The following is a 13,170-nucleotide window of genomic DNA, read 5'->3' on the forward strand; positions in this document are numbered from 1 at the left end:
AATAAACTCAATATATTTTGCATCTTCTGGCAAGCTTCTATGTTATTTATTTTTCCCCATTTACATTCCATCCTAATGGATAAATGGTTGATAAACCTGACACCACAAGTAGATAAAAGCACTTGGGATAAGCAGCATATGGGACGAATGCAGCTTCTCAGAAGTAGTAGGCTTGGGTTCTACGGGAAAGTGTGAGTGTACTGAATAACTCCAGCGAACAAACTGAGGACGGAACACACCAACTCCCCAATCCCACAAAACATCAACTCAGATGAAAGAACAGATTGAGCCAAATTTACTAATATGAAATGACAGCGTAGAAGAAACCTTAAGGTCTGAGAAAGGTATGTATAAAGCTTATTGTTGCCAGTAAAGAGAGATCAGTAAAGGCATACTAATTAAATTAAAACGAAACAAAACGAAAAACTTCCTTAGAGCTCTGACGTGGAAACACGGCCTCTTTTCGAAGAGTGATTGATCAATACAAAGGCTGAGAGATTTGTATGTCAAGAAGACAACACACCAACAGAAATCTATAATCGTGAAGTCTGCCAGAACTCTGGTCACCTTTTAATGGATTCTTCTGGCCAATAACTGAGCTTTGTTATTTACTACTTCTTACAGTAATGTTCTCTGTGTGCAATGTGTGTGTTTGTGTCTGTGTCCACATGCATTCTCCTTTGTTTAAATAGTTCATATAGAACTGATATCTATCAGTATACTTGAAAATAAGTTTATCGATTTAAAATAACAGGCTGGAACTTCAAAGTTACTGAGAAATGTTATTTCATCTCCAGGTGTGATGACTCAGAGTTTGTAATTACAATACATGGGGGTGGGGTGGGGGAAGCGGAAGAGAAAGATTGAGAACTTGATGCTAGCTGGGGTATACAGTCACACCCTGTCCCAGAAACACAGCAATAAAAAGATATAAAAACAAATTTCATTAAGGAATTAATCATTCAACACATAATCGGCAGTTTTAGCCTCTGTGCCAAGAAGCTCCACTTTTCTGAAAAGGACATCACACTGTGAGTTTTGGGAGCCTAGGCAGTTTGGATGCTCATCTTAATAGACCTGGATGGAGGTGGGAGGTCCTTGGACTTCCCACAGGGCAGGGAACCCTGACTGCTCTCCGGGCTGACGAGGGAGGGGGACTTGATTGGGGAAGGGGAAGGGAAATGGGAGGCGGTGGCGGGGAGGAGGCAGAAATCTTTAATAAATAAATAAATAAATAAAAACACATAGGAAGAACATGCATGCAGTCATGGAACCAAATGTGCTGTCCACAAGAAAAGCTGCAGATCCACCAAGCGTGATGAATGGCAGTGGAGGCAGAGGGAGGGCCTCCTTCCTGCTTGTGCTGACAACCTGGTGTTCAACAATTCTATTTAAAGAAACACCATAGCCTAGCACTACTCCAACAGAGGGTGCCTAGCAATGGCTCTGCCGTGGAGCAGCACAGACTTCTCACCAGATGCACAGGAACACACATACAATGCTGCACCTTGAGGTTTAGGATGCCAACCAGGCTGCACTCAAGTGTCAGAGATTCAGAACTTCCAGCAAAACTGAAATTTGTTTATTAACAAATGTTTCAAGGTAGAGCAGAAATCTTCTTGTTACTAACTTAAAGGTGTACCCACAATTTTATCAAAGATTGTAAAAAAGCTACCATTATCTGTAAGAGTGACTGTCTAATAATCTATTCAAGTATAAGTAAATCTTTGAGACAATAATTAAATTCAAACTTTTTAGGATAAATTACTGAGATAAGCATACCAATTGAGCACTACTCAGAGTTATTAACACAGGTCCTGTTCACTCTTATACATGATCGGGAAAGTAGAACATAGAGTAATAGTAATTTCACTTTCACGACTGGGAATAGAAACCGAGTTACAAGCTTCTTAACTGCTGGGGTGGTGATGGTGGGAAGCAGTAATGAAAGCTTTGGCATCCAAAGCAAACACAACAGTTCACTGAAATATCTATGTCCCTCTCCCTATACAGAATGGTAGCTTTGCAAGGGGAGAATTTCTAGTCTATCTATTTGACCTTTCCAAAAAGAAATTTTCTGCATTAAGGAAATAAAAGTGCTTCTTTCTGGTACACTATTCAATGGCTCACTTGTGGAGGGTTTATAGATAGAAAAATTCACTAAACTACTTGAGGCTCTGTGCTGTCAGAGAAAACTGGTTGTGTGTGCACAATAATTATTCACTGAGAATCCAGCTGCAAAAACACTCTCCCTGGTTTTCCTATGGTTCTTTCAAACTGCACCAGTCAAATATGACAGACTTCCTTACGATTTACATCATGGCATACAACGAATAGGGTACTTACACATTTCCACTATGAAAATGTTTTTGAAATCATCTCAATCTTCTCCTTTTTAGTACAGTGTTTATGTTCAAATTGTCATCCTGCTGATTAAATAATTATAAGCCACAAGTACACTACAGTTTTTAAAATGGGGCTTCAGCTGCTCTTTTTGGAATTATTCCTTTATTTATGCCAATCAATACCCCAGATAATCATTTGAAGATCTGATAATAGTGGTAGACAGTTCAACATCACCCATTCCCAACATTTAAATCTTTTCCATTTCTGAATCCTCTGTAGGTATTGTAGCAACAAGAAATGGAGTCCTCTTGCACTTAGAACCCATGGAAATAACTTCACATTTTATCATGTAAGCTTTTTACATCTGTAATAACATTCATCTGTACAAGAACAAGTTTGACACATGTAGTGAATATCTGCTGTGCACTAAGTGTATGTATGTGTGTACCTGTCTGGGCAAGCAAGGAACAGCAGCATTTTCCAAACCCCTAAGTCAGACCTGCCAGACAATCTTTGCACTAACTTCCAACTGCCTTTTGTTGTTTTATCAGTTTAGTGAAAACAGATAATCATCTGTAACAAGTTCTTCACTTCCTGGTCCTCCCCTGCCTCCAAAAGTCTCCCGTCTTATGACCATTGCTGAACAAGTGGATCAACAAGAGGAATGGAGAGATGATTAGTTACTAATGTGCCATGGTATATGCAGGGCACTGATGGTTCCCAAAACTGGAAATAACACGTCAAGTGTCCTCCGGGTTTAGGGTCTCTCCACTGAAAGAACTGGAGGCAAAGATGTTTCAGATTATTCTTTTGCGTATAGAAGGCTTGCCTATTACACATAATAAATTATTGGGGAGCTCAGACAGAAATAAAGACAAAGAATTCACTGTTTTACATGTACCTTGGACACATCCAGCAGGTAACAGTGTTCTCAGTAGATGGATGCTTTGACTCCCACACTGTCACAAAGGGGCCCCACGTGGTAGCGCTTCTGTTTGTGGTGCCATGCTGGCAGCACTATGTTCCGATCCAGATGTTCTCTTATGGAAACTCAACTGGGAAAACCCATTTTACCAAATGAAGTAGAACACTAAACAGTAGCTCTGTTCCTAGGCCAGACTTCCAATCTTACACACCTCGTCTACAATTTGGGCTTTAAACAGAAGTATCTTTATCAAGCGCTATTTACACAACTGGGGTAGTATCTCAGATTCTTAATACTAATTCCTTAAGAACTGACGTTAAACCATTTTGACAGAACTCTTAAAAACTTTGGTGGTGTTCTCTAGTTTCTCAAAAAGAACTAGCAAGCTGGTATCCACACTTATAAATCTACCTATAATGGCTGTCAATTTAAATGCAGCGATAAATTCATCCCAGTCCATCCTCTTAAGAATACCTACTCATACGGCGTGGACAGTCAAGGAGTAGCGTATATGTTTCTTTCCTTCATCCTCATGCCCTTTCTATGTACTCACATCACATTTTCACTGTGTCTGCACTGACCACCTCTACACAGTGTCTGGTATTCTCCTGGGTGATCTGCTAATCAACTTAGAAAGCTCATTATGATATTGAGGAAGGGAAGCAGGAGAGAGCAAGGAAAGCAATGACTGTAAAGATCAAGGGTTTTTCTTCCATTTATAACTAATAATGATGCTAAATTATGTGACCCTTAGGTGTCAATTTAGTATACTTACTAATTGTACCTCATGGAAACCTCTGGACAGATCAATGCTGGAACTGAGGTATAGCTGTACTAGTTGGCCTTATTGACAACACATGACTGTGTGTACATACACACGGCAGTGTTCACTCAGCTGCATGGATTCCAAAAGTTTTCAAACACAATGCCAAGAGTTAGGTTCCTTGTGTCTAATGCAGGTTTGCCTTGGCCTAGAATGCTCAGTTTCGGATTTTCTTCAACCTCACCATGGTGCAAAAGTATACATGGTTGGAAAAAGTCAAATTTTGATCTTTTCCTGGGCTAGAGCTATGCGCTCCTCCCTCACAATGATCATCAGCAGACCCCAGTTCCACTCTAGCTGTGGGTTACAATGGCAAAAAGCCTCCATAAGGCATGTTATCTGAGTCAGAAATGTTTATGCTTAAGATGAATTCATTGGGTCACATGACCATGCTATGTTCACGAGCATCTATCTGCTTTTTGCCATTAATCAACTGGGACTTAGTAGGGGAAGAATTAAAAATGCTCAAATTCATTGAGGCAGACAATCTCAGATTGCATTCTAACCCAGGTATCCAGGTATTCTCTCACATCTGAGTAAATACATACTGAATTACAATCTTTTATATGCAGTTGAAGACAACGATATGCACACTAAACATGAACCATGGCACACTGAACACTCAGTGACATCCCATTTTACCTTGAACTTATTTCTTCCCAATTATGGACAAAAATTATTTATTCAATTATAGATTGCAAGAAAAATATATTGTTACCTTTCACCTGATCCTCAGAATCATCTTGAGTAATGAATGAAGTTATGAAGGGGGACTTGCTTGAATTACATAGAGTACCTTCATTAGACTATGTTTCCTTATCTACTTACTTTTTGAAGAGGACAGATATCCTCATTCAGAAATACACCATGCATCTCATTTTCAGCCTATCTGATGCATGAATAGCACTGTTCCAAGCCACTAACCTTTCCTGCGGTCATGGCTAGGCAAAGGGAAGTTGTTCACACAGACATTGGAGGTCAATTAGCCATTTGGAAGGATTTCATCTCCAATCCCATGGGGACACATGGGATCTTACTTAGCTGGATGTTTCTGGATTTGCATCTGTGTCCTTTTTCTGTTATTGCTTTTAAGGTTAAGGACCAAGAGCACAGAACAAAAGTCAGCGACGTGTTGGAAACATTTACAAATGGCATCACTGAGAAGGTGGTTTTCAACCTAAATGTGCAAAGAATTCTTAAAACCGAACAAGAAGCCTGAGTTATTGGGGGTGGTGTCTAAGAATTAATAGATCCTAGCTCAAGGAGCACACACACAAAGCAGGGAGCACAGGGGAGCAAGTTCCACATTATGCATCATTAAGGAATTACAAACCGAAATAAGGAGATGCTTATAAAACGGCTCACGTTCAAACAGTCAACACTACATGTCAAGGACAGTGTGGGGCAACAGTTCCACCCATTTCTTGTTCGTAGGGAAAAAAAATGAGAAAGCAGCCACTTCAGAAGACAGTCTATAGAGATTTCCCTACCACCTCCTTCACTACCCCACACCTTTAGGAATGTGGCTGAGTAAAGATTGGCAAGGGACAGGATTTCTCCATGAGGTCCAGAATGGCCTAGAACTCATAGTCCTCCTGCCTCAGCCTGCTAAGAGCCAGGATTTATAGGTAAGTTATAGCAAACCCAATGGAGGAATAATAATTTTGCATGGATTTTTGTTATCTTTCCCAGTAGTTTCACTCCTGGGCATTACCAACAGAAGCTGAAAACACAAGCCCATAGCAAAATCTACACACAAACACACACACAGAAGACTGGGTTCCCGTGGAAACACTACACTTCCTATTCAATTTCGATGTAAATCTAAATCTCTGTGAAAACTCGTTTAAAACAAAATAATGGTAAGGAACAATTACTGACAAAGCTCCACAGTGTGTGTGTGTTTGGTTTTTCGAGACAGAGCTTCTCTGTAGCTTTTGGTGCCTGTCCCGGAACTAGCTTTTGTAGACCAGGCTGGCCTCGAACTCCCAGAGATCCACCTGCCTCTGTCTCCCGAGTGCTGGGATTAAAGGCGTGCGCTGTGTACACATCCTTTATGATTACAGAAAATACTTCTAATTGTCGAAGTCCTGAAAAACAGGCTACTTTTGAAATCTCCTTTTTTATGGTATATGAAATAAAGGTAAGTGTTCTAGATTCCTATATATCCTGTCATTTATATTAAGACAATATAATGCTGTGGAAAACATAATATAATCCAGATTTAACATTAGTGATTAAAATCCTAACAGTTTAATTTGCAAGTTTAGCTGTAGGCAGCACCTGTTCACTCTGGAAAGACTAACTTGAACTATTGCCCACAGGTCACGTGTGCACATGTATCTACCACTGTTGGATGCAGGACACGTGTACACACATATCTACCACTGCTAGCTACAGGACACGTGTATACACAGATCTACCATTGTTGGCCACAGGACACATGTACACATGCATCTACCACTGTTGGCTACAGGACACATGTACACACAGATCTACCATTGTTCGCTAAAGGACACATGAACACACAGATCTACCACTGCTGGCTACAGGACACATGTACACATGTGTCCACCACTGCTGGCTACAGGACATGTGTACACATGGATCTACCACTGTTGGCTACAGGACACGTGTACACACGGATGTATCACTGTTGGCTATAGGACACGTGTACACACGTGTCCACCACTGCTGGCACAGGACACATGTACACACAGATCTACCACTGCTGGCTACAGGACACGTGTACACATGGATCTACCACTGTTGGCTACAGGACATGTGCTGGCTACAGGACACGTGTACACATATCTACCACTGCTGGCTACAGGACATGTGTACACATATCTACCACTGCTGGCTACAGGACACGTGTACACACAGATCTACCACTGTTGACTACAGGACATGTGTACACACGGATGTATCACTGTTGGCTACAGGATACGTGTACACACGTGTCCACCACTGCTGGCTACAGGACATGTGTACACACAGATCTACCTTTGAGTCATGATTTTGAAGGCGTCAGGGAGGTAGCAGTCTGTATTCTCCATCTGAAAGGGGTCCGCATCGCAGATCTTATCGTCCGTCCGACCATAGTTTGCGCTCTCAATCATGATGACATCACTGCCGGGACATCGCAGGTCTATAGAGTAGCCTTCGCAGGACAGTTCTCGTCTAACTAACCCGAAGGGTAAGGCGGCCCTGCTGAAACCTACAAGTAAAGAAGACAAAAACAGAAAGGCAAGGTTTAACTCAAGTGTTAAACAGATGATTTCAATATGGCATTTTCAAGAGACATGATTCATTAGAGTCAAGAGATGTCAGGAATCCATATATTTATTCTTAATTAATTAATTTATTCTTAATTCTCATTCTAAAGGTTACTATGAAGTACTTTTATGCATCTTTATCTCAACTCATTCTTATCAGACACCTTAAATCTACCATTAAAAAAACCATTTTGTATATAATTTGGTATAAACACAACTAAATATCGTTTGTCTGGCAAGTTCATATAAAAATGGCAAATTTAATTTACTTCATGAACACTTTTCAAGTTTTATAAATATCTAAACATCAAATCAAGGAAGAGTTGTCACACGTGTAAAGAACAATCTGCCGCACACCATCCCTACCATCCCTTTTAATGTACACATAATAATTATTTTCAGTATCATTACCATAAAACTAATTCATATTAGAAATTCTTCCTATAATTTCTATGACAGCTATGAAAATAATAAATACCAGGACACACAACATTTTAAATGTTTAGACTGACAGGAGACAGCACTAGCCGACTCATTTCAATAAAGACCAACGAAGAAGAAGTTTCTTCAAGTTACACAATCCAGAAAATGAGTGGACTACCCATTGCATTAGCTTTCCCACCCATAAGACACAAGAAAGTACTTAAGTGCTATCTGAATTACACATAACAGGTCTGTGTGCCAGGAAGGATTTTTGAATGAAATGAAAGTCTAAAATTTCAAGTTTTTTTGAAAAAAAATTATTATTATGAAAGTATGAGTCTGCTGGGATACATGGCGGAAGCACTACAGGCATCCGTAGCTGGTTCTCTCCTGCCAGCTTATGTGGGCTCTAGAGTTTAACTCAGGTCATTAGGCTTGTATGGCAAACACCTTCATTCTGAGCCGCCTGTCCACGCTAATCCAAACCAAAATCCCAAAGCAGAGTTGCCTTGAATTAGCACTAAGCATAGGCAGATGGTCAGAAGCAGAGAAAGTAAAGGGGTGAAGACATATGATTGAGAGAGAGGAGGAGCACTAGCCACACTATTATGGTGAGCTATCAGAGGAGGAGTCACCATAGCAACAACCTCTCTGATGATGCCTGAAGCCACATTTCCATCTTCCTGTTTGTCACCATCTATGACATTCCTTTTTAATGCTGCATGTTTGTTTGTTGTTTTGGAGACAGGGTCTCACTCTGTAGCTTACTTGCTGTGCAGATGAATTTAGATCACAGGCGTCTGCTTCCAAACTTGAGAGGCGGGGTTAAAGGTGTGAACCATGCTTAGCCTTCTTTACTATTTTATCTCCATTGTTTTAATGACTCTATCATGTGGCTTACTCCCTATAGTCAATTACAAGAAAAAATCTGAAAAAAAGAGGGAAAAAACTCCTTCAAGATATACACTTCAGCCCAGAGTGTTGTGTCTGGGTCAGCACAATGGTAATCCCTTCTCTCTGTGTGTTGCATAATGGCCTTACTAATTCAAACCCTTCTAGGAGGTGCCTCACCCTACAAAAGGGTTTTATTTTATACTATATACCCATAGATCAGCACAAAAGCAATCCTACAGTCTCAGAGGGGAGAAAATAATTACATAACCTAGAACATAAACATTTCAGGAGGTGCGACAATCCCCAAACCTGGGAAGGTCCTCCTAAGGTCCAAAATAACATGAGAACATTAGTCACAATGAGGTGCGTGCAATTGGCAAGGACGGAGCAGGCACACACAGCTTGGCGCCTCAGGACAAGATGGATACCTGGACAAATGTATAAAAGGTATTTCTTCCCCTACAAGGTCAGCTACATATGACCCCTTTTCTGATCTTGTATTAAAAAGCAATTTAACTCATACTGATACATTTGTTTTATTTAAAATTATTTGTATGGCTTCACAAGCTCTTATTTATTTCTGTGGAAAGCAATGCACAAATTCAAACAAGTAGCATCAATAAAACTTGAGAGTGCAACCTACATTAAAGGCGGAGGTGATTTGCAATTATAATTCTATAATAAAACAGAATAAATTATATTATTAGAAAATCTTAGGAATATTAGAACATGCTATTAAAAGATTGGCTTGGAGCACAGTTCGCACTTGGTACTATTTTGTCAAAAAAAGCCCAGAATTGATTACAAAGTTCTGTGATTTCGAGGCTGTGCCCTTTAATGTTGGTTTTTGTCAGTGTGCAGGATTTAAGTGGATTTTCTTCTGCTAAGAAAGCTACTCCAGCAGTGAGGTAGCTCGGTGTCTTGGCTGTTTTGTTAACACGGGGAATTTTACAGTCTACATCACAGTCCCCCAAACTGATCCCATAAAGGAAGAATAATTAGCATTCTTCACTAATGTAGGGATGCCTAGTATGGAACCCAAAGGAGGAAGGAGATCAGGGTTCTTGTGTTTCCACTGCAAAGAACGTAAGAGTTCGCTGCAACAAACACTGTTTACTTGAAGCTACAATGTCTATTGTTTCAGATCATAAGTCATCTCCTTGCCAAATTCTGACTAACTGCTTTCTTTGAACTTTGTCTTTACAAACGTGCTTGCTGGTCACGCGTGATGTTCATCTTTAACACACTCTGCCTGCTAGGCACTGATGAGGTTCTTAGCCACAGTTCCACTACCTTGTACGTGCACGGCTTCAGTGAATGGTGTGGAATGGTAATGAGAGTGGTACTGGTGGAACTACACAGATGCACACAAAGCAGACAACGGTTAAATGCATCCATATGAAAAGGACAACAGGCACTGAATCGTGTGTGTCTGTGTGATCTCGAAAACCTGAGTCAATAAAACCCTTCATTTTTCTCACCCCCTTTTCTGAACAAATAAAATTAGTTAAAAATTGTGCAAGATTTTCCCAGGTTATGAGTCTGAACAGTATCCTTCTAAACATATGCTTGACGTTTCAACATTGTTTCCCAGTGACCCACAATTGAAAAAGCATTCGCTCTACTTCTCTGAGGTATAGACACTGGGCATGGATGCAGCGTGGTGGGACAATGTAGATTATAAGGTACTGTCAAGAATATTCTCAAAAGTATCTTATTAACGAGACAGGGTTCCCTTGTTGCAGGAGAAAAATCTGGATATTTTAACCAAAGACTTATGGGGAGGAAACACACAAATGTCAATTATGGGAATTTTTTATAAACTTTTTTGTTTGCTTGTTTTTGTTTTTCAAGACAGGGTTTCTCTATAGTTTTGGAGCCTGTCCTGGAACTAGCTCTTGTAAACAAGACGAGGCTGGACTCAAATTCAGAGAAATCCACCTGCCTCTGCCTCCCCAGTGCTGGGATTAAAGTTGTGTGCCACCCACCGCCCGGCTCATCAACATTTTTTAAAGAAAAATGTGGTGTGTGCTTTCTTCAGTCACCTCGCATTGCTTGCATGAAAACTTGAGTGAATGTGGACCTCTAGCACCTGCCATGTAAGGTCACAGGAAGTAAGAACATCTTCAGTAAAACCCAGGCTTTTCACCAAGGAAACCCAATGAATGACAAAAACATATTCCTGGGGAAAAGAATAAATAGTCACCCTTTTTTGTTCCTGACTTACAGACAAAATCATGGGTGTGACTTCCATTTCTTAAATGCAACTTCTTCCTTTACATGAAGTCCTTTTTTATTCACAAGTGGCCATTCTAGAATATGTGTAGTTGAGCACCAAATGTGACCATGCCAGAGAGTCACCTAGAAAGATCTGGGAGGACACAACTTGCAAACCCACAGAGTTAGGATCCTTGAGCAGAGGCGACTGAGATGTGTATATTTGTCTAGGAGAATATTAATATACTTACAACAGTGACAAAGCGAAGATGTGCCAAGACTGTCTCTGCGGTCGTTTAAAAATAGTTTTCTCTACTGAGACCGTGCATTTGTTGACTCTCTGTCATCATAATTCCTCTTAATTCTCTAATATGGTTTCATTCTAATCTTTGAACGTATCCATAATAGCTGCTTTGAAATGTTTACCAGCTAAATCTATCATCTGGGCCTCTATATAAGGCGGCTTCTACTAGATGGGTTTTCTCCTGTGTAGGGGTCAACTAGATTGTTTGCATATCTCATAGAATTGTTGTTGAAAACGGTGCGTTTTAGACAATATCCTGTTGGCAGCTCTGAATTTAGCTTTCAGTCCCCCAAGCTGCTGCCACCGCTGTACTTTCTTCTGGGCCTTGCACAGATCAATAGCTCTGACTCTTTCCTAGTGTGCATTTTCCTTGTCCATCCCCATTGCTCCAGTTTCTCAGCCTGGATTCCTAGGGATCACCCATCTCTGTATACAGCTCTACGGCCAACCAATGGCTCAACACAAATGCTGCACTGAAGCTAGGAGCCTTCGGGAATGTCTTCACATTCTGCTGGTCTAAGGGGACTTCTGAAGTCAGCCTTGGAGATTCTTTTCTGCCAAGTCTTTTCCCTCTCCCTCTCCCTCTCTCCTCTCTCTCCTGTCTTGTTGCCCTTCCTAGCTAGTCAAGCATGCATGGAAAAGATTCAGCTCCTATTGTTTCCAGGATTTGCCCACTGGACCTTTGAGAATGTATGCCTGCACTGTCCTCTCAACTGAAACCACAGTCAGATGGAACTAGGGAGCCCGAAGACACTCCCACGGGTACTTTTACTGACAACAGCACTGGGCTACAGTTTCTGCCCTCAACTCCAAACGCAGTCAAGTCTACCTGGCCACAGCGTAATAGGAACAGTGTCGCCCTGCAAAAAAAAATGCTTCCATGATGCTTCATGCTAGAGGGTGTGGTTCCTGCTGTTTCTGGCAGAAGTTCGGCAAATTTTCACAAAGAAACGGTCACCATTGGCGGTCTCGCTTTGGCTCACTTCTGCAGCCCAAAATGGTCATTGCTGGGAATTTTATCTCAGCGCTGTCAGAAACCACGCTGAAGATATTTCACATGTTTAGCAGCTAATGATCCTTCAAAAGCCCCTATTGATGGGAACTATTAAGGTCACTGTTTTACAGGGGAATAAACAGAGGCTAAGTGAGATTTAAGTTTCCCATAGTTCCACATGCTGGAAGGATGATCTGACAGGTTGCTTTCCTGACTCTCCACACTGTGACACCCATCAGCAGAAGGTCTTGCTAGGTAGGGCAGAGTTATGGTGCCAGTCTTGGGGGAGAACAAGAGGAGGAAAAAAAAACTGTGTGATGGTCAAGTAGTCAGTTAAATGGCCACATGATCAACATCACGAAATCCCTAAATTAAAGCCTTGTAACCACGTTTACTGCATTTATTCTTGGTTGTACTTGCAATCTACAAGTACATTTTTACTTCAATCCCCCCCCCCCAAAGCATTCCAACCAGCAGAATGTAATCCAATCCATCTTGCAATGCTGACAATTGAAGAAAGAACTAGTGGGAGGCTTCTCTGAGGGGGAAAAAAATCAATACTATATCTTGGTGCTGCACAAATGTGGATACTGCCAAAGTGCGGCGCTTAGAGCAAAATGAACTGCTTGCTCTGTTTCTCCTCTCTGAACAAATGATTCTGCAAAGACAGTTTCTTCCCCCCAAGCTATAAAATGTCAAGCAATAACTCTCTCTGCTTTAGGCTAGTGATTGGAGTAAATACCTCTGGGCAACAGGTGCAGGTACTTGGGTCTGAAATCATCTGCATTTAGGAGGGAGTAACAGTAACAGGTGCACTGCTATGATGGGAACCAGAAGTGGAATGCCACCACTGGTTGTCACAGCCTCCATACGCATCTTTGCACGATGGTATGGTGCTTTGTCAATAAATAGTGTGTTGTTGGACCTGAAGCAGGTGATAGATAGATAGCAAGCACTTTGCCATCC

At 41.1% G+C, this 13,170-nt stretch overlaps 1 protein-coding gene across 20 annotated transcripts in view; it reads right to left on the reverse strand.

The window, feature by feature from the left end:
* Window positions 1–13,170, reverse strand: part of Adgrl2 (adhesion G protein-coupled receptor L2) — a 614,888-nt gene that overhangs the window by 70,297 nt on the left and 531,421 nt on the right. For all 20 annotated transcript variants that reach the window (XM_057793300.1, XM_057793301.1, XM_057793299.1 and 17 more), the window contains one exon: window positions 7,101–7,314. In XM_057793300.1, the coding sequence (XP_057649283.1) occupies window positions 7,101–7,314 (214 nt within the window). The remainder of the gene's footprint in view (window positions 1–7,100; window positions 7,315–13,170) is intronic.

The sequence above is a fragment of the Chionomys nivalis genome, chromosome 18, assembly GCF_950005125.1.
Source record: "Chionomys nivalis chromosome 18, mChiNiv1.1, whole genome shotgun sequence".
NCBI classification, from domain to species: Eukaryota; Metazoa; Chordata; class Mammalia; order Rodentia; family Cricetidae; genus Chionomys; species Chionomys nivalis.